General features: G+C 44.7%; 1 protein-coding gene across 21 annotated transcripts in view; it reads left to right on the top strand.

Moving 5' to 3' along the window:
• Positions 1-20442, top strand: part of MAGI1 (membrane associated guanylate kinase, WW and PDZ domain containing 1) — a 679462-nt gene that overhangs the window by 619162 nt on the left and 39858 nt on the right. For all 21 annotated transcript variants that reach the window (XM_062201226.1, XM_062201229.1, XM_062201219.1 and 18 more), the window contains one exon: positions 14657-14688. In XM_062201226.1, coding sequence (XP_062057210.1) covers positions 14657-14688 — 32 coding nt within the window. The remainder of the gene's footprint in view (positions 1-14656; positions 14689-20442) is intronic.

Genomic DNA, 20442 nt, shown 5'->3' with positions numbered 1-20442 from the left:
TAGATGAGGCAATGAGACTTGAGTGGCCACAGGGACAGGAACAATATTTCAGCAAGAAGAGACAGCTGGTGCAGACATGGAAGGGAGAGCAGTGTGACCAGAGACAGGTGCAGGTCAGGGACAGCAGACCAGGATCAGGACTTGAATTTCATTCTCCGTGTTGTGTCCAAGTAGTGAAGGGGTATGCTCCCATTAAAATGTCTAGTTGGTCCCTCTGGTGTAAAGGTAGAGCAGAACCTTCCTGGGCTCCATAGTGAGGGTGGAAGGAGACAAGGGCCTGCCTGCCGTTCCCTCTGAGCCACGCCGCCATGATGGCAGGAGGGAGGCTTTGTTGCATTCTGGCCACTGGCTGTGTTGAATTGGATGGCACTCAGGCCGGAGCAGCTGAAGGAGACAGCTGCGGTCCTGCACTTGTATGGGGTGAGGAAAAGATCAAGGAAGGCAGAAAGGAGCCACCAGGGAAGAGGTGGCAGAAGATGTGTTTCCCTGTGGTCCATGATGTCGTGTCCTTTCAGCAAACAATCAGCTGAGAAGAATCAGGACAGGGTAGTGGGTTCTTCAGGAAATGAAGTTTGTCCAGTGCACAGGGTTCTCCTTAATGGCTTATCTCTTCCTTCTTTTGCGTATGAAATAATTGTCATTTGTCTACCACTTTCCCATGTTCTTAGTTTGCAGAATTGGGAATTGGTAACTTAACCATCAGTTGTGTAATTTTCTGTTTTATAAAAACGTGCTGGTTTGTAAAAATCTCAAATCCAGGGATGGCTGCTGTGGAGAGGAGCCCAGAGGAGGTTGAGAAGGGGATAGGGCCGGAGAGCAGAGCCACTGAAGTGCTGGGTGGATGCAGCTCTGCAATCCACACCACAGCACAGCCGCGGGGACTCCTTGCTCCCGCCCACCATCGCTTCCACCGTCTCTCAATTTGGAAGAAGCAGAGTTCAGGTTCCGGGCCAGGATAGAGTTCATCGCTCTCCCATGCATTGCCCATAACTAATACCACATAATTGGTCAGAACTTTTCATGAACTTCTTTTGTCCTATTCAAGTTATTGAGGTAACCTGCAGAATGTCATGTCCAAAAGCTTGAGAAAAAATGAGAGATGTGGGCACGTTCATTGTGCTCCGGGTGTCCCATCATATCCATGGCTGATTTCCTGTGTGTAAAAAGAAACTTCATGACAGCTTTTAAAAATTCACTCTGGGTGTGTTTGCATGTCTTAAGGTCACCCTCTACATGGGGTCTCAGTCTGGTTGGAGCTTCGTCTCCCAGAGTAAGAAACAAAAAAGTAAGAAACAAAAAAGTAAGAAACAAAAAGACAACAGGAAGTAGCCAAAATCATACAGGAAAGGGAGAAAAAGGGTCTTGGCATTTATCTCCACTACAAGAAATATGTTGACTTGAATGCCTACCAGGTCAGCCTGTATTTCATTTCTTACTTACGCTGTGCTGCCATTAACACAGCTCTGTTACACATCTTGTTCCCAGCTAAAGTACTTAAGTGACCTCACAGTCAGGGATCTTTGCTGCACCTTAAATGGACTTGACCTGTAGCAGTTATTTCTAATTGAGGCTCATCCTGAGGGGGACAACGTGGGTGTGTACGGCTAAAACTGATTCCTGAACTCTGCGTTAAGTACATCCGGTTGGTGCTTGATTCGCTGAAACCTGAAATCCCGAGCCTCAGCTTCACCTGCCTCCCCATAGCCATGGAGACGGCTTTGCTCCCCCCTGTAATTCACATAATCACCCAGGCCATTTCAGATACTTTGCAGATGGAGGATTTCAATGATATTTAATATCTCCATTGAAAATGAACAGGGCTGCACAAAATGTGCTTTGCTCCCTGGAGAAACCCTTGCCCCTCCGTAAATGGCTTCTTTGGGAGTGACTTCCACACACTTTGAATAATACAGTACTGCAGATGCTGAGGTCGAATTGCCTGGCTGACATTAACCATGACCTGTGCTTTTTAAGGCTAATAACGATTTTTTAAATGTACGAGATTAGAATGAAGTTGAGTGTTGAGCCAGGGATGGCCCCAGTTACAATTAAGCTGTTCTGTAATAATGTTCAACAAAATTGCCAAATAGTACATGCCTTTATAGAACAATCTGGAAAACTTCCCTCCTGGTTTGCAAAACTGCACCCAAAGAATGATTGTCACGTGAGTCAGGTTGTTAGAACCGCTCAGAGAGGTTCATGGATTTGTCTGAAGAAAAGGACTTGAAATACTCTTGCATCAGTGTCTGTTTGCTTTTTGAGGGGAAAATGTACAGCTTTGGGGGCCTTTTAAGTAGGTTTCTTGATAAAAGTTGCTTCTATAAGGAAGGACGTAAAGGCCTTTATTTTCTCAGAATCCCTGACAAGACACGCCTTTGTTGAGGCTGGGACTTGGTAGGGTTTGGGGTTTCGCTCTGAGCTACCAGCTGGTGCTGAGAACTGTTCCGTTGTGATGGGAAGTCAGGACACAAGGTGGCACAGTGGAACCTTGTTCTCTGCGCTCAGCGAGGCAGCTGAGAGTTGAGCCGGGCTTGGCAGCTCACCAATAAATCAGGGAGCAGACCAAGGATCAGGAGCTGTTAAACAGTCACCACAGTGATGGAGGCGATAAAAAGGAAGGCCAGGCCACCCCTCCCCTTTGCCTCATCAGCTTTTCCTGCAGCCTTCAAGATGGAAGTGACTTCATAAGCTCTGCATATTTGTGCATCCATTCGGAAGGTGGTAACCGCGCTGGGGAGAGGCTGGTCAGGTGGAACAGTTCTCTGAAACAGAGACAATAAGCAAATTAACAGTAATAAAGAATATGAATCATGGGCAAATCAGGCAATTATAGAGAGTGGTGGGGCTTATAGACACTAGGAAGGTAGACTGTGTGCATAAAGTGTGACCCAGAAGGATCATTTCAGATTGACAGGTGGCCTGAGTCCCTGAAGAACTGACCTAAAGGAGAGGCCTGAGTAGTGACAAGAAGTCACCTCCACAGATCTCCAGGCTTAGAGTTCCAAGCAGAAGGAGCTAGCCTGCAAGCAGATGCAAAGGAGTGAAAAGGAGGAGTCAGAAGCAGAGAATGCCAGCCTAGCTGGAGCCTATGGAAATAAAATGAAAGTAGGAAATAAAATGAAAGAAGTTGTTAGGATCAGATCAAGGAAGGCTTGGTGGGACACAGAAAGGAATCTACATTTCATTAAAATGGTGTTGGGAAGCCGCAGGGACCTGCAGCCAGGAGACCATATAATCCGATTCATGCTGTACAAAGCTATGTGGCCTCTGTGGATAATAGATTATAAGAGGATTGAAGAACAAAGCAAAGGGCCTAGCATTTAGGTGCTTGTGGCCCTGTAGGCAAGGAGAGGCAGTGGCAAGGGAGAGAATGGACAGGTGTGGGTGGAGTCAGTCATTTTGGAGACATTTATGGTGGGAGAGAAAAAGGAGCCCCTGGGGTGGTGAGCATCGTGGTACAGCAGGTTAAGCTGCCAGTTGGGATGACTGCATTCAGTATCAGAGTGCCTGGTTCTAGTACCTACTAACTCTACTTCTCCTATCCAGCTTCCTGCTGATGAGCCTGGGAAAGCAGCAGGTGGTGGCCCTAGTGCTTGGGTTCCTGCTCCACACATGGAGGACACAGATGGAGTTCCTGGCTCCTAGCTTTGGCATGGCCTAGCCCCAGCTGTTATGGGCATTTAGGGAGTGAGCCAGTAAATGGAAGTTCTCTCTCTCTCTCTTTTCTCTCCAACCCTGCCCCCTCCTCCCCCACCCCTGCTTTTCAAATACATGCATGCATGCATACATACATATATCTTTAAAGAAAAAAGTAAAAAATAAAAAACTCTACAAAGGGCCTTGAGTTTCAGGGGTTTGGTGTCCTGTAAGGATAAAATTCGAGCTCTTCTGATCTCTTTCTTGGTCTGGGCTAAAAATAAGCAGTCAGGATAACAATCAGCCTGAAAGTCAGCAAGTCTGGTGAAAAGGGCCCCAGTGTGTGTGTGTGTGTGTGTGTTTAACCTGGAAGATTCTCAGTACCAATTACAGTGATTGGTTTCCCTTCGGGGCCAGTGACCTTAAAATAAGGGCCTGCACAGCATCCTGTTTGGGACAAGGAATCCCTACCAGCTTTTTCTTTCATGAACTATTTTCAGCTGTTAGTTCAGAATCCCTGACCCCTCTGTATTAATAATCAAACTGAAATTTGGAGGGGCTGTTGTGGACCTTCCAGGCTACCATCCTCTCACCTGTCTATCCCAGGGAGACCTCTAGTAACAAATTATGGATGAGAAGAACAAGGTCAGCCCTTGAGCATTCAACAAAAAGCAATTCAGATGTGAAACACAGGTAATAGAAATGCCAAGCTGTCAGTCTGGCCATGAAGGAATTTCCTTAGAAGCAGAAGCATTTTTGGACTGAGGCAAGACTATTCCCAAAACAACATAATTAGAAAAACTTTGAGAGTACATAGAGTTAGAGAACTTCCTACCATAGTATGAGAAAGTGGCTTGATTCTATACTAAAGGGTAGAACTTGATAGAAATATTCCTTGGAGAAGAAAGATTGGCCACATCATGTAACAACGAATTAGTGGTCTTTTTAGCTTGCAAATTTTTCTCTTTCTCTTTGGGAGGAAGTTAGCATAACTCACTCTACTTCTGACTCAATTTATCTTTTCTCTGTCCTTAATTCTTAAAAAAAAATTATCATGTAGTATCAGAGAACATTTGCAAGCTTGATCAAGGTGCTACCTACTTGTAAAACTATCTCCTAGTTGCAAAGCTTTGAAGACTTGCTTCATTGCCCCAAATCAGAGCTCTTACTCTGATAAGTTTATAGTTTTGGATGGCCAATGATGTAGGAACTCTAAGTTGGAATAAAATAATTATCTTTGAATTTCATTTTATTATCTTTTTGAAGTTCCTGCATGGTTTAGGGCCCTTTGAATGAGACTATACAATATTTGTATTTGAAAGCCTAGGCGCTTGGCTTTAAACCAAATCCCCTCAACTATTTCCCTGTGTGAGTTTACCTGTGTTATTTAACCTTCACCTGTGTCTCGGTTTCTTCATCTGCAGAATAGAGATGATACTAGTATGTAACACACAGAGGAGTTACAAGGAAGAAATATATGTCAAAGACAAGCTCTCAATACTTGTTTTTGCACAAAACCCTTGTTTTGGAAGACCCACTTTCTGTCAAAATGAGAAAAGAAACCAAGTTTTCACCTTTCGGGGAATCCATCACATGTTCTGGAATCAACAGCAGTACAGCGATCTGTGCATTTCAATGACAGCTTTTCTGAAGTGACCGTCTATTGCTCCAGCATGCCATGAAGACAGCTCATCTGTCTTCCCTAGGTCTTGGAGCAGCCTGGGCTATGAATGACTCTGGGTATCTCCTCACCTGTGGCAGTTCAAGGCTTTTGACTTTGAGGTTGAAAGGCTCTGTAAACCATTAGCAACCGCCAGCTGTGCAAGCCATTTATTTCTCCTAGGGACATATTTATTAGGCTATATGTACTGTGTAATTGAAGCAGACTTCTCCGTAGCTGTAAAACCTCGACAACTACCATCTTCATCTTCTTCACAAAATGCCACCTGACACGGCGTTGGGAACGGCTCATTCCAGACATCTGAAGTACAAGCATCTCTCTCAATTATGACAGTCACAATATTTCATAATGACCATTATTAGATCCCCAAAGGAAAGAGTGTCTTCATCTTTTTGGACACATTGGGCCTGATGCTCCTGTTCTTGGCAGGTGGCATAATATTTGTGCTGAAAAATTGTACTGCAAGGTCGATGATGGTATTTGGCCAGGGGAAAAGGTGGGGGGGAAGATCAAACATATCCAAGCTAGGATCATCTTTCATTTTGTTTTATGGATTCAATTCTGTGATATGTAGTGTTTATAAGATCCTTCAGTGAGAATGTGCTCTGGTTTAGGCTTGGCCTTGAGTTGATGTTGGCACACTTATTTAGCTTAAAAAAAAAAAAAAACAACTTAAGAGTCATCATCATGATTCACTGAGTCATCAGTCCTTGCATGTCATTCCCACCTTTTCCCCCTCCGGATGAATAAATGCTGGTTGCCCTTCAGTTTCAGCCTGTCTCTTCTGCCCCATTCTTTATGTTGGGTTCAATTTCTTGTCTCTGTCCTCATAAGAGCCATGGTGCTTTTTCTTTGACCATGGCACTTCATGCCCAGTGCTCCGCATTACAATGCTTACATTGCTGCTGTTCTCTTTCGAAACACACTATGAGCTGCTCCAGGGCAGAAACCTCAATAAGTCCTATATGAATGAATAGTACCTTCTGATTGAGGGTGAAGCTGTGGTTGTGCATCTTCCAGGCAGATTTGCTTGACCACCTGGTGTAGTAGCTCTGCATCCCAGGCGTGGCCTGAGTTTTCATCCTGCTTCATTTTCATCCCAGAGGTTCTCACTCTCTGAAATCATTGGCCTCGTTGTTGATTCTCCCCTGCTCCCAAATGTGAGCGCCGTGGAAGCAGGACCTGTGGTTCTGAATTCCAGGCAGCTCCTGGCTCAGAGGGGGCTCTCTGTGCAGTCTGATTACTTGAGTGGGTAAGTTTTCCCTATTTTCCTTCCAAAGTTCAGTAGGAAAAGTTAGCAGTGACTGTGCCTTCCTTTTCCTGTTTTCTGGACTGTCCTTAGCATTTTATCAGTGAGGAGAGGTCAGTGTCGGTGTATCTCCTTGGGGCTGGGCATTGTGGCACAGCAGGTTAAGCTGCTGCTTGGGATGCCTGCATCCCATATCATAGTGCCTGGGACCAAGTCCCACCTCCACTTCCTGCTAATGTGCCTAGGAGGCAGTCCAAGTGCTTGAGTTTCTGCCATATACTTGTGAGTCTTGACTGGTGCTCTTGCTTCCTGACTTTAGCCTGGTCCAGTGCCTGCTGTTGGAGGCACTTGGTAAATAAAACAGCAAATGGAAGATCTCTCTCTCTCTCTGTCTCTCTCTCTCTCGCTTTCCTTCTCTTCCCCATTCTGTTACTCTGTCTTTACAATACATAAAAATGAATCAACTTTTAAAAAGTTTATTTCATGGTTTACATTTTCTGAATTGAACAAAGAAAACAGACAAAATACGAGAAGGCGAGAGGTCGGTTTTGGGAGGAATGCAGGGCACCAGCGCTCACTGTTCAGTCACTGGTTTGTAGTCTGTCATCAACTCTGGTTGGCTGGGGAAGTCGCAGCCTGTTGCCATTCCTTTCCTGCATCCCTGACTGTTTCTCTGTGACCTCCCTCCCTCTCCCCCCCCCCCCCCGCCCCCGAAACCTTTTATTTAAAGAATACAAACTTCATGCATTTCATAAGTACAACTGTAGGAACATAGTGATTCTTCCCACCATACTCTACCTCTCTTCCTATCTCTTACTGTTTTGATTCATCAGCATACACTTATGCACAAATAAATTCATTAGCTGGCAGACACATTATTGTTTCATGAGCATCAGTTTTACTGGTAATATTAGCATTCCATGTGTGTTCTTTAACTCGGTTTCTTGCCTCCTAATTTTTTAAAGATATGTCCTTTAGATCTTTCCAAGAAAGAAGGAGAAGCAAAGCATGCAACTTTTCCCTTTCTGCTTGATCTTCTCATTGCCTCCTCTATTTGTAGATGCAGTATTTTATATTTGCTGACCTCACTGAAGATTAAAACTTAGTGAAGTAAACATCACCTTGGAAATTGCTTGCAACCCAGTAACGTGTGCATGGACAAGGATGGTTTCACCTAAATTGCATAGGGTCCAATAGAATGAGCACCTCAGGGTCACTGTTCAAGGTTTCACGGACTTCCTGAAATTATATGGAAAAATGTGTGCTTCTGTTCACCTTTGCTTCAGAGAGTCTCAGTCAGCTTTTTATTCCATTTTCAATCAAGGCCGTGACCTGATAATTTAGTAGCAGAGTACTGGAGTGGGCATTGAGCCAAGAGAAAAGTAGAACAATCTCTATTTTGTAATATAGCACCACACTAAGGCCAGTACGTACATACAAATTTCCCTCCACACTCAGTATTGACTGCATTGTCAAATAATGCTTAGATGTTTATAGAGACAGCTGTATTATACATAAAATCTAGGAAGTCTGAAAATACTGAAAATAAGGCTGTCAATCACCCATTAATCCCAGTGCTGAAAAGCTGTATTTTAACACATTTCCTTCTGGTCTTTGCATGTGGAGTGTATATATGTGAATATATATCTGCTGGTTTAGCAGTGACTGTATATATTCTCTTTCTGCTTGTTTACCTAGCTTCTCATGTCTTGCTTACTGTTTTTCCACGTGACTGAATATTCTGTATTGTACTCATTTTTTCATGGATTCATAATTTTTCACTTTACTGATCTAGCAGTATATTGGTTCAGTCCTTTGTAATCAAAGTTTGGATTGTTTCTAATTTTTGTCGTCTTTAAATAATGCTGTGTTGAACATCTTTTCCTATGAGTCTGTGTAAGGCTGTTTGATTCTTTCCTTAGTGCAAACTCCAAATGTGGAACTGACAGTGTCTGCTGTACTCTGTCCTGCATTGAGGATTACACACTGGGGCCGGTGCAGCGCCTAGTAGTTTAAGCCTCCACCTGCGGTATCACCATCCCATTTTGGCACCAGTTTGAGTCCTGGCTGTTCCACTTCCTGCCCAGCTCTCTGCTAATGGCCTGAGAAATCAGTGGTAGATGGCCCAAGTGCTTGGGCCCCTGCGTGTACCCGGAAGAAGCTCCTGGCTCCTAGCTTTGAACCAGCCTAGCTCTGGCTGTTGCAGTTCTCTGGGGAGTGAACCAGAGGATGGAAGACCTCCCTTTCTGTCTCTCCCTCTCTCTGTAAATATGCCTCTCAAATAAATAAATAAATCTTAAAAAAAAAATTGAATCCCTGATAAACTTTTTTTATTATTAAAAAGGATTACACATTGATAGATTTTAGAATAACAGAGAAGGTTGATGGAATCAGATAAAAATATGCTTGGGAGTATTATATCTTCCTTAGTGTCTATGGATAACCCCTTTGCAAGCTCTCATGGTCTTCTATTTTGACAGGCTTGCTTTTTTTTTTAAAATTTATTTATTTTTTTAGTAAATTTATGTAATTCCATTTTCCACACACTTTTTTTTTGGTAAGATTTATTTATTTATCTGAAAGGCAGAGTTACAGAGAGGCAAAGGCAGAGATAGAAATCTTCCATCCACTGGTTCACTCCCCAGATGGCCAGAGATGGGCTGATCTGAAGCCAGGAGCTTCTTCTGGGTCTCCCATGTGAGTTCAGGGACCCAAGGACTTGGGCTATCTTCTGCTACTTTCCCAGGCCATAGCAGAGAGCTGGATTGGAAGTGGAACAGCCGAGACTCAAACCAGCGCCCATATGGGATGCCAGCACTGCAAGCAGTGGCTTTACCCTCTATGCGACAGCAACGGCCCCTTTCACAGGCTTTTGATGATTTATATAAACTCTCTCGCCCTCTCCCCTCCAAGCATCCATTATGAATGTGTGTGTGTGTGTGTGTGTAGTCCCCTGCTCCTTGCACATTGTATTACTTGATTCACCTGGGAGTACAGTTTTCAGCACATTTTGCCTTGCAAAACTCTAAAGAATATCACTTGTTTCATGACCTATGGATTTGTGACACAGTGTTTGTTAGAATCCTTAGGAAAATGCTTCTCTTAAAATGCTTCAATCTAGAGCCCTGTGCAAAAGGGAAATGAATATCACAATGAAAAAAAAATGCAAATCATTGACCTAGTACATTTTTGTTATTTGTAGCTCTACTTTCTATGCCACAGTGGCTTTCAAAGTTATCCCCTCAAAAGCTCTTTGCACATTTTTCTTGCAGTTAGTGAGTCTGGTTGGGATTCTGACTTGCTATAAACCTGGGGAAATTGAGGTCCAAACAAGTCCAAGGTTTTATTAACCTCAGTGCCAAAACGGCAGTGCTTGGTTTCATTGCTTTGCTTTGCTTTGCTTTGCTTTTCCCTCCCCTCCTACCCTCCCTCCCTCCCTCCCTCCCTCCCTTCTTTGTTTTCTTTCTTTTCTTTCTTTCAGAGTCACAGAGAAAAAGGGAGAAAGAGAGAGAGAGAGAGATCCATCTTCCATCCACTGGTTCACTCTCTAAATGGCCACAACAGCCAGGGCTGATCCAGGCCAAAGTCAGGAGCCTGGAACTCCATCCAAGGGACTGGCAGGGACTGAAGCACTTGAATCATGTCCTGTTGCCTTCCTAGGCACATTAGCAGGGAGCAGGATCAGAAGTGGAGCAGCCGGGACTTGAACAGACACTGTGTGGGATGCCAGCGTCTCAGGAAGTGCCACACGATGGCCCCTGGCAGTGCTTGATTTCTGTTTGGCTTCCCTGATAACTGAGTGGGGCTAACCTGCTTCATGGTTCACGGAGTAGGACAGACACCAGGATGAGTCGAAACAGGGTGCTTTAAAATCGTGTATGCATTCCTTTCAGGGAAAAGAAAGAACTGATAGAGGATTTAGAGATGGGTGATGGCTCTAGAGGCTTAGTTTACAGTTTGCTGCAATTGTATTACTTACAAAGGTAGCATAGATTTTTGTTTATTGTGGTATCTGTGTGTGTGTTTATGTATCTGTCTGTTTATAACTAAATAAAGCTTTTCTTGTAGGAGACATTACAATGGGTAATAAAGCCACTGATGAGGCAGAAAAAATACACTTTTGGTATATAACCCTCTAGTCTTTTGTGTTTCCAAATGCATGTGTATTCTGTTATTATTTCTACTCTTTTCCTATAAATAACTTGTGCTCCACCCTTACGCGGTTTCACCAAGAATAACGTTCTGCCTTGAGTTACATGAGAACATGTTTATTGGCACTTTATGGCCTTGGTATTTGAAGGAAAAGAGATCCCTCCTCCTCACCTTAATCCATCAGGTCGAAGTCATCAGCAGAGAATTTGCCCTTTGCTTTCTTCTGTGAGACGCCTCTTTGACAGGAGACTTCAGAAATCCAGGGCCCATGTTTTCTCCCTATAGAGGCTGCACTAAGTCACACTTTCGACTTCAGCTTCCCTGTAGAAGTTGTCTGGGACCGCTTAGACGTAGCAATTGCTGTCTTCTCTGCTCAAGGAGCAGATAGTACCGTCCTCAAGCTCTTTCTCCTGCATCTTTGGAAAGCTCCCCTTGGTTACCCTGAGTGGACCAAATGAGCCCATTAAGACAGGTGTGGTTTCTGCCTCGCATGTAGTACGGGCTGAGACTGATGAGCACAGACTTCCTGCTGCTGCAGGGTACACGTGCTGTGCGTTAGTCCTTAGGAGAACACTGGCATGCCGTGAAGTATCCGATAACGCTGCTTCCGGCAGCCCATCCGGGACTTGCAGCCTGCACTTCACGCCCACTGGACCAGGGGCACAGCCTACGATTTCTAGGTCTTGGAGAATTTGGCCAAGCAGTGACCTTTCACGTGGGGCCTATTAGGTCTCCCAGCTGTTTTCAATTCATCTGAATTATTTTGGCTAAAATAAATTATAAATTTTCCAAAGGAGGTTTCTTCCAGCATTCATATTTATTAGATTTTAAGATTTAATGACCATATGGGCCTAAAACAAATCCTTGATTTCTTTTCTTTTTTCAAATGCAGTCAAGTGGAGTGTTTTGGCTTTGACTATTTAAATATTAACTGGTGGGCATAACCCACTTTGGGCTCCTGGAAAAGGTGTGGCTTTTTAAAATGCAGCTTTTTGGCAATCAGATAGCAAGGAGGAACAAATGCCTCTGTGAATTTAAAGAAACATTTTCTTATTATAAAATACATCCTGTGGTATCATTGCAACAGGGACACTTTCCCTGGACCACTGTAGCGAGGAAATGGGCTTTTATTGACCATATCCTATCCCATACCCCACTCCCTACCACCTTTCAGACTGGTTGATTTTGTATCTTCAACAGTGGGAAGACCATTCATTAACTACTGTCTATTTTTAAATTAATGTTTTATTGCCTCAATGAAATGTGGATATAGTATTCTTGAAAAGGAATTCTGAATAAGACTAACATCCCGCCTTGAACTAGTCCCTCTGGTCCCCGCCCTCCCTGCCTCCCCTGAAATATCCCTGTCACTTATTTGGTGTGGACAGTGGTTTAATGCCAGAAACTATGCATGTGCTTGGGTGTGTATGTGCCTGCCGTTCTTCAGCATTCCATCACAAAGCAAAGTGTTTAGGAGGCCATCTTTGTTGGGACCGTAGAGATACATCATTTGTTTTAACCTCCATGGATGGCCTTCTAGGTTGACTAACTGCTAGGTTAATCTGAGCTTCTAGTTGTTTTTATTTTTTTTTCTTTCTACAGCAGTGCTGTCATGCACATCCTTGTGAATGCACCTGTGAACATACCTACACGAGTTACTCTAGAGTAGAAAACAGACAGTGCTCTTGGTCATATATAAGAAGAGCTTAAGAGTCCAGGAACTTAAAACTGTGCAGTCTTGTAAACAATTATAGGTCGGGATTGAAACCATTGCCATTGATTCTACTTACCTAGATGGAAATTATTTACAAAATCTTGTAGAGAGCACAGTCAAGTTCAGTAAAAGCCAGCTACGGTGCAGTTCTGCTTATTCAAATGAAGAAAGAATGTCTGAATTAGGTGACAATTTGAATTTAAAGATGTAGTATAAAATTTTGAATACAGTGATGCACATTAATATAACTTGATATGGATCATATTATTGCACCAATAAAAGCACCCAAGAATTATGTGCAAGCAGAAAGACAAATCAGAATTTTTCGCCTTATCTGTAGATCAAGTAGTTCTCTTCCCATCTTTTTTATATTTTACTATGCTTAGCGAAGAATGTTTCTTAGCTGGAGTCACATAATCACATCCACTTGATTTCCCAATTTTATGAATTAGCCAAGGAAAGAGAAAGGGCCAGGTCCTGGAGAAAGTGTCCTGTGCCAGGGACTTGGCTCTGAAGCATTTTCTCTTACTGAATTACCTTCACAGTCTTGCGAGGTGAGCCATGGTGTTTCTGTTTCATCCATGGAGACTGGGCATAGAGGGCGCTATAGGAACCTGCAGAGGGTGCCTGAGTGTGCCTGGCCTGAAAGTGTCACATTGCACTGCGTTGTAACTTCCTTAAATGGGGTTCTGAGACCTCTTGTGTTGGAAGCCCCAGGAAAACTTCTTTTGGACTGCAGACTTCTGGGCTCCTGGGGGAGGGGCCTGGGAATCTGCATTTTCCACAAGCTGCCATGTGTTGCTCATGCGCTCTGAAGTCTGACAGCCACTGTGCCAGCCCGTGGTGACCTCATTTTGCTGATGCGACGAGCCTTGCCCAGATAGCGCTCTCCCCACCCCCGCACCATGCCTCTTAGGCTAAGTAATTCGTGTCGTGCCTCACTTGGAATGGTCACATCCATGGTGCTCCTCGGAGTGGCTTCTGCTGTCCTCGCCCACTTCTGTTGCCTCCTATTACTTGCGCTGAACTTGGCAGGGCTCAACGGTTTGACGAGTCACTTCCCAGGGATTTGAAATCATTGTGCTGTGTGGGGATCACTTTCAAAAACTGGTTGGAATTTCCTGTGCAAAACCCTCGGAGGGCACTCTTCTCTGGCGCTTTACACAGATGGAATCTGCATTGAGCATTGTGACTCCTGTCCAAACTAGAGGTGGCAGCCTGCACAAGGGATGACTTTCCCAACACACATTAGTGCCCATTTCCCCTTTTTTTGACTACCCTTCCCCATTCTCTGTTGCTGACAGATTCTCCATGATCTGCCACAAATTTGCACTGACTTTCCTAAAAGTGAGACCATCACTGGCCCCTCCCACTAAGGACAAGGCTTGGGCACAGACTTTGGGGCTCAACCTTCTGTCTCTCTTTCTTCTTTGTTCTCATTTTTTTTCCCCTCAGCTCTGTGACTTTTTTCCTTTGCACTCCCAAATGACATCGTTCCTTTCCCCTGGAGGGGCTAGCCCAAGCTCCAGTACTTTCCAACCAGCTGAATAGGAGGTTGAGTGGATGATTGACAGGCACCGAGACATGTGCTGATGAACTGGAGGGGATCTTAGACCAACGTGGACTTGGCTTCCTATTTTATCCTGTGCTGGCAAAAGAGCATTGTCTTTGTTTTGGTATTGAGCTCATCCAAATAAAGAAGGCATTTCCTCTCCTGAACGGCAGAGGCAAAAAGGAAAGAAAAGACAAAAAAGGAAAAAAAATTAATTTTAACCATGTACTCCTTTGAAACTAAATATATACCCTTTCCTCTGTCCTGATTGGTCCACTTCATGTGACAAGTGGATCGTGCAGAAAGGAAATATCCCGGACTTAATTGTAAGTTAAGTCTCTCTTAATCCAGAAGAGCATTTGAGATTCTGTCCAAGTGTTCAATTTCCCAGGCCGCTGAGGTCTGTGAATTTCTTTCCCCAGCCTCCAGGCTGCTGCAGTACAAGTCAGCATAGCTAATGCAGATAGATCTGCCTCGCGCTCTCCTCCTCCCTCTGCTTTGATTCGATATGAACAGCCTGGTAACTCCGATGCTGGGGAGAAATCTGACATAACTCTGCAGATGGCTAGGTTGCCATGAAACACCTGGGGATGGTTCTTTAAGGAAAAGGTAACATTGCTATGCTAATGATTTCTTTCCCCCTCCCTCCCTTGTTGCTTTTTTTTCCCCCAGGGCTGCCAGTCCCCAAGAAGAGCCCAAAGTCGGTAAGGACTTGTCAGTTCCTTGGTGCTTGTTTGGAGGTGGGGGGCCGGCGGGCTGGTGGTGGGAAGGTTCACGGTCCAGCTTCACTTCATTAAATGGGTTTTAGAGTGGTTGGGGAAGAGACAGGAGCCAGGTCTCCTTTTATTAAGTTCTGGGGATCTGCTTGGTATAGAAGGTTTCTGGGCTTGTCTTTAACTGTGTGGTGATTTGTGGGCAGGTTGCCGGAGCCGGGATACAGAATGCATGTTTGGAATCGTCTCTGTACCAATGCATCACAACTCTCCTTCACGGGATGAGTTTCTTAGCTGTTTGAACTTGATGCAAATGCTATTGTCTCCTCTGGAGGGGTGGGAAGAGGCAGCTCCACCTGTTCGGAGTAGCTTTGCTCTCAACTGGTGTTCGCAGCCGTTCACATGGCTACCCGTTCTCTCCCCGAGCTGCCTGATGCTCTGGATGGTGAATTATTTACAAAATACAAAGCCGATTGGTTTGAGGATGCATTGCTCTGCCCTGCATATATGTCCATGCTCACATGCAACAACATTCAGTGCCCAACGCTGAGAATAAGACATTTCCTTGCTGTGCAAATGTCCTTTGTTGTTTTTCCAGGTTTAGCAGCATTATGCTGCAGGTAGAGGAGTCTGAAAAAAAAAAAAATCAATGTTTTGCTGTCCTTTCTAATCTGGTTTCTCTGAAGATGCATTACCTAGTTGACATGTTAGCTAATAGCTTAGAGGCAATAGTGCTTTGCTTGGTGTATGGGCTTTTGCTCTTGGGGCACTGACAACAAATTAGAATGCTGTTGGAAAAACTCAAAAATCTGAAACTCCAATGAAATTGATCTGGGTGGAAGGGGCTTCCTAATTCATTAAAATTAGGATAAAGCTGGGGGTGTTTCCATATGGCTTAGAAGATTGGAGGGAGGGGAAATTTACAGCTTTCTAGCATCCAGGAAAGGAAAAGCTTTAAAACTTTGCGGCTTACGGCGCTGCAGCTGAATTCTTTCCACCTGTCTCCAAGCCTGGCAGCGCGAGACAGAAGTTTATTAAGGAGATGAGAGAGGGAGCTTCCTGCATTCTGAAACCCCACTCCCAAGTTCTCCAGAGAGAAAAACCTGCAATAATTGCTGTGATTCCGATAGCATAGCGCCGTGCTGGTTGGAAGCATTGACTTCAGGGCTGCGGCCCCTGTCAGTCCGTGTTAGTGTCCAGGCAAAAAAGGGCTGGCTGGTGCCTAAGCTGGAGCCACAGAGATGGCTGAGTGTGTGCATGGGCACATGTGTTTCTCCCTGTCCCTGGGTCATAGTCAGAAACCCATTCAACCTTCAGACAAATAGAAGCAGATCTGGCAGGTGTGGCTCATGAGCTTAAGTTAGCATGAGCCACCTTTTTTCCTCCTCCACCCCCAGCCCTGCTTGGCTGATGGATGGAGTCTTGACAAGGAACCTGCTGTGGAGAGCATAGCAGTTTTGCACAGGTAAGGTAACATCAGGTAGCAAGGTGTTCTTTCCTGTGTTGCATCCCATTTGCACTTGCAGTGCCAAAAAAGGATTTCTGTAGTTCATTTACATCTTTTCCTCCCCAAAGTGTTTGGAAATTATTTGGTGAACTCAAAAGGTGTATCAAACAGGTATACAGCCTGCCTTCAGCAAGTCGGTTAAGAGAATTCCCTGTGACAATTTATTTTTGTAGAAGCCTTGCCATTAGCAAGCAGCAAGCCAATTACTTGGGCTGCATTCCTAGGGGAAAAAAAAAGCTCTCTTAACTGCTTTGCCCACAGTCTGCTGGCTCTTAATTACCACAAGCTAAGAGAGTGGTGTGTTGCTGGGTTAGCAGAGAACAAGCCCCCAGCTGGAGGCTCGTCCTTCCTCGATTTCTGTGCCAGGACAGGGATGATGGTTTTCACGCCATTACTGGCACGCTCTAGCAGCTGCTGTACAAAACGTGGGGGGCATCTGCCAAGGTCTGCTGTTGGCAGAGGAGCGTTGCTAACATCTGTGACCAGTGGGGGCTCTGTACAGGTGGATGGAAAGCTTTCCCAGTTTGCATGGGGATCGTGTCCTGCCAGAGACGCAGATGATGATATGTTTCTGGTGGGGGTCAGGGAATCCACGAGGAAGCTGGATGTCCTGGAACCAGAAAGCCTTTCAGTTAACCGGAGACAGGGTCCCTTATGGTGGCTGTCTGATGAGACACCACGGGTTGTGCTGGGTTAGATCTGCTCACGACTCCGTGAATTTAGTGTCTTAACCCAGAGCCATGCTGTTTTCTTCTTAGAAGCTCCTGAGATTGTCGCCTTGCTCCTGTGACTGACAGCTCCCCTTTGCCCTCATTCCTGTTCCCTGCCCCCTCCCCCCAATAATTCAGTCATTGGGTTTTTATTGGAAACGAAGGACTTACCTTTTTTATCTTATTTCCCTCCAGGGTGGTCCCTATAGCTTACTCTTAATAAGCAATTTCACCTACTAGATTGAGTTTAAATGTTGAATTTATGGTTTATATACTCACTAGAGACCATGACAGTGTCTTAATAAAATTTTATTAATTCAGTACCTGGGCTTCCATCCCATTGGACATTTTCCTGCCAAATGGCAGAGACAAAAATAAGACGTATTTGGTGTCAGGTTTTAGACCTCTCAGGACAACGGATTCTGTTGCCCAGCTTAATCAGCCAGACTGGAAACCTGTTTAACTGAGACTTTCAGTCCAAGTTACTCTAAGACCTAGTAAGTGAGGATTTAAAACTCGGAACATCACACCAAACCATAAATTTTAAAATCAATATCCATTAATATATTTATTCATGAAAAAAAAAATACTTCTTTGAAAGGTAAAGTGACAGGGGAGTGGGTGGAGGAAAGAGAGCTTCCTTCTGCTGGTTCACTCCCCATATGCTCTCAGTGGCCAGGCCTGGTCCAGCCAAAGCCAGGTACACAGAACTCCATCCAGATCTACCGTCTACTTGGCAGAGGCCCAGACACGTGGGCCATCATCTGCTACTTCCCCAGACCCATAAACGGGGAGCTAGATTAGAAGTGGAGCAGCCAGGACTCGAATCAGTGCTCTGATAGGAGATGCCAGCATGTGGTTGGTTAACCCACGGTGCCACAATGCTGGTCATCTTCTGACTCCTCTTTTACTTTCTCCCTTTTGTCTGTCTGCTCATCCATTCGTATGTCCACTCATCATCTGTTCATTTGTCCATTCTTTACATTCATCTGTCATTTACTTACCCATTCATTCATTCATTTAGTAAACTAATACTGAAAATCTTTAAGTATTAAGTTTAGAGCAAGGCACTGGAAATACTTCAATAGGTAAAAAGGTCATACCACTTCTCTTCTTCCTCTTAAGATTTCTTTATTTATTTGAAAGAGTTAAAAAAGAAGGTAAGACACACACACACACACACACACACACATCTTCCATCCAACTGGTCTACTCCCCAAGTGGCTGCAATGGCCAGGGCTGAGCCATGTTGAAGCCAGGAGCCAGGAGCTTCATCTGGGTCTCTCACTTATGGCAGTAGACAAAGCAGTTGCATAAATTTCTGCTGCCTTCCCAGGCCATCAGGAGGGAGCTGGATTGGAAGTGTAGCAGCTGGGACATGAACCAGCACCCATATGGGATGCCGGTGTCGCAGGCGGTGGCTTTACCCGTTATGCCACAATGCCAGCCCCAACGCCTCCCTTCTTTCAGCTTGCAAACAGATGGTTTATTGATGTCTCCTTTTAGAAATAGAATTCAAATTACCAGAACTTCTTATGGATTCATTTTATCAACAAGTATTTATGGAGTATCTTCTGTGTCAGACCGGTTCCAGTATCCAGCAAGAGCTCAAACAAAAAACATCCCTGCCTTCTTGGAACTGGAAAGAGAGAACCAATAACCCCATCTGCAGGCAGATCCCTAGAGACCCTTACCTTATGGAGATGAAAGTCTGTTGAGCATGGAGTTTCCAAAGTAAATAGAGCAGAAATATAATATGGAACCAAGTACACATATAATGAAGAATCAGTCAGCTGTTAATTACAACAACCTCAGTGAAGTAGTCCTACAAAATCAAGACCCAGGATTGAGTTCAATGCCGTGATGGAGTATGGAGTTCTTTGGAGCTCCCCAGCTGCCCAGGCAACACAGGAAGGAAAGCATATTCTTTCGTTGCTGTTGTTGTCAGATAAAAGAAAGTGCACTGTTTCAGTTACTAAAAATCTTCTTGCACAAAGTTCTCATAGAGAGACCACAGGGTAGCAGGCAAGGCACTCTCTTCAGCAACCTCTTTTTAGCAAACTGAAGAGTAGGCATAGTGACAAGTCTCTGCAGCACTGTCCTCTATCCCTTCCCCCTGCCAGGGGTGCTAACGGGAGTTTCTGAAAACCAGTCAGTAAGAGATGTGAGGGGAAGACACACAAAGGCCTCTTAGAAACGGTGCACATGACATGACCCTGGCTGACTCATTCGGTTTTATGAACCCTGCCTCATTCTCCGACTCTCCCAGTCAGCTTGGAGTCTGTCTTCCTTTTTATTGACGCCAGGCATCTGACAAGCAGCACAGTAATAGATCCCATCAAAGCTTCCCCAGTCTCCCAGGAGAAGCAGGGAGAGGAGTGCTTGGAAAAGGTACAGGGTTACTTAAGTGAAGCCCCTTGGCTCCTGCCTCCCACAGCAACTCCTGCTCCCAACCCTTTGGAGCCCTCCAAAAGACAGACTTGGCCGTTGTCTTAGATTCCTTTAAAACATTCAGTGTGAACCAGGGTTATTTTCATAGCCAATCGATGCATTCCCTTTTCTTCTCCGCTAACTCCTCTTGCCTGGCTTTTTGGAAGAAATCGTTTGTCCCATAAGTGATAAAAGAAGTAGACAGACAGTTAGGCCATGCTGTGTTTTGGCTTGGATTTGGGTGTCAGATTTTCCTACAACCTTTTAATGACATTGGCCTCATACCTCATCCGCACTTGGAGTTTTTCCTGTTGTCCATGCAAATCGCTGCAGTGGCCTTCGGTCTTGGCAGAGAAGTGAACTGTAAATAATTTTGCTTTAAAATGGATCGATTTGTCATTTTTAAGCCACATGAATTCTTTTCATCATTTAAGCTCCTAAGTGCTGTCTGTATTCATTTGCTCTTCCGAGCAAGTATTTTCAGTTCACTGTATAAGTACCTCCATTTCTAAATCATTCTGTGAAATACTGATGAGTTGATTTTTTTCCCCATTTCCATTTATAAAAACCAGTGTATCTTCCCAGTTTCCCTGGCCTGACAGTAAATAGTAAGGAAATAATTTCAAGGAGGTGGGTAGTTTTATTTTAAAAGGTCTTGTAATGCAAGTTCAGGGCCAATATATGGCCAAGGACCTTTGTGGAGTTTTGTTTTAAATAGAGGCCCCCCTGCCCCCCACCCCACCCCCAACACTGCCTTCTTAGTAGGCTGTGATTTGAGACTCCAAAATAAAAGTCTTGCTCCAGGGCTGGTGCCTTGGCTTACTTGGTTAATTGTCCACCTGTGGCACCAGCATCCCATATGGGCACCGGGTTCTGGTCCCGGCTGCTCCTCTTTCAGTCCAGCTCTCTACTGTGGCCTAGGAAGGCAGTGGAGGATGGCCCAAGTGCTTGGGCACCTGCACCCGCGTGGGAGACCAGGAGGAAGCACCTGGCTCCTGGCTTCGGATTGGCGTAGCTCCGGCCGTAGTGGCCATTTGAGGAGTGAACCAGTGGAAGGAAGGCCTTTCTCTCTGTCTCTCTCTCTCACTGTCTAACTCT

This window comes from Lepus europaeus, chromosome 9 (assembly GCF_033115175.1).
Source record: "Lepus europaeus isolate LE1 chromosome 9, mLepTim1.pri, whole genome shotgun sequence".
Lineage (NCBI taxonomy): Eukaryota > Metazoa > Chordata > Mammalia > Lagomorpha > Leporidae > Lepus > Lepus europaeus.
Note: the sequence above shows the minus strand (reverse complement) of the source record. Positions and strands in the feature narration are given on the sequence as shown.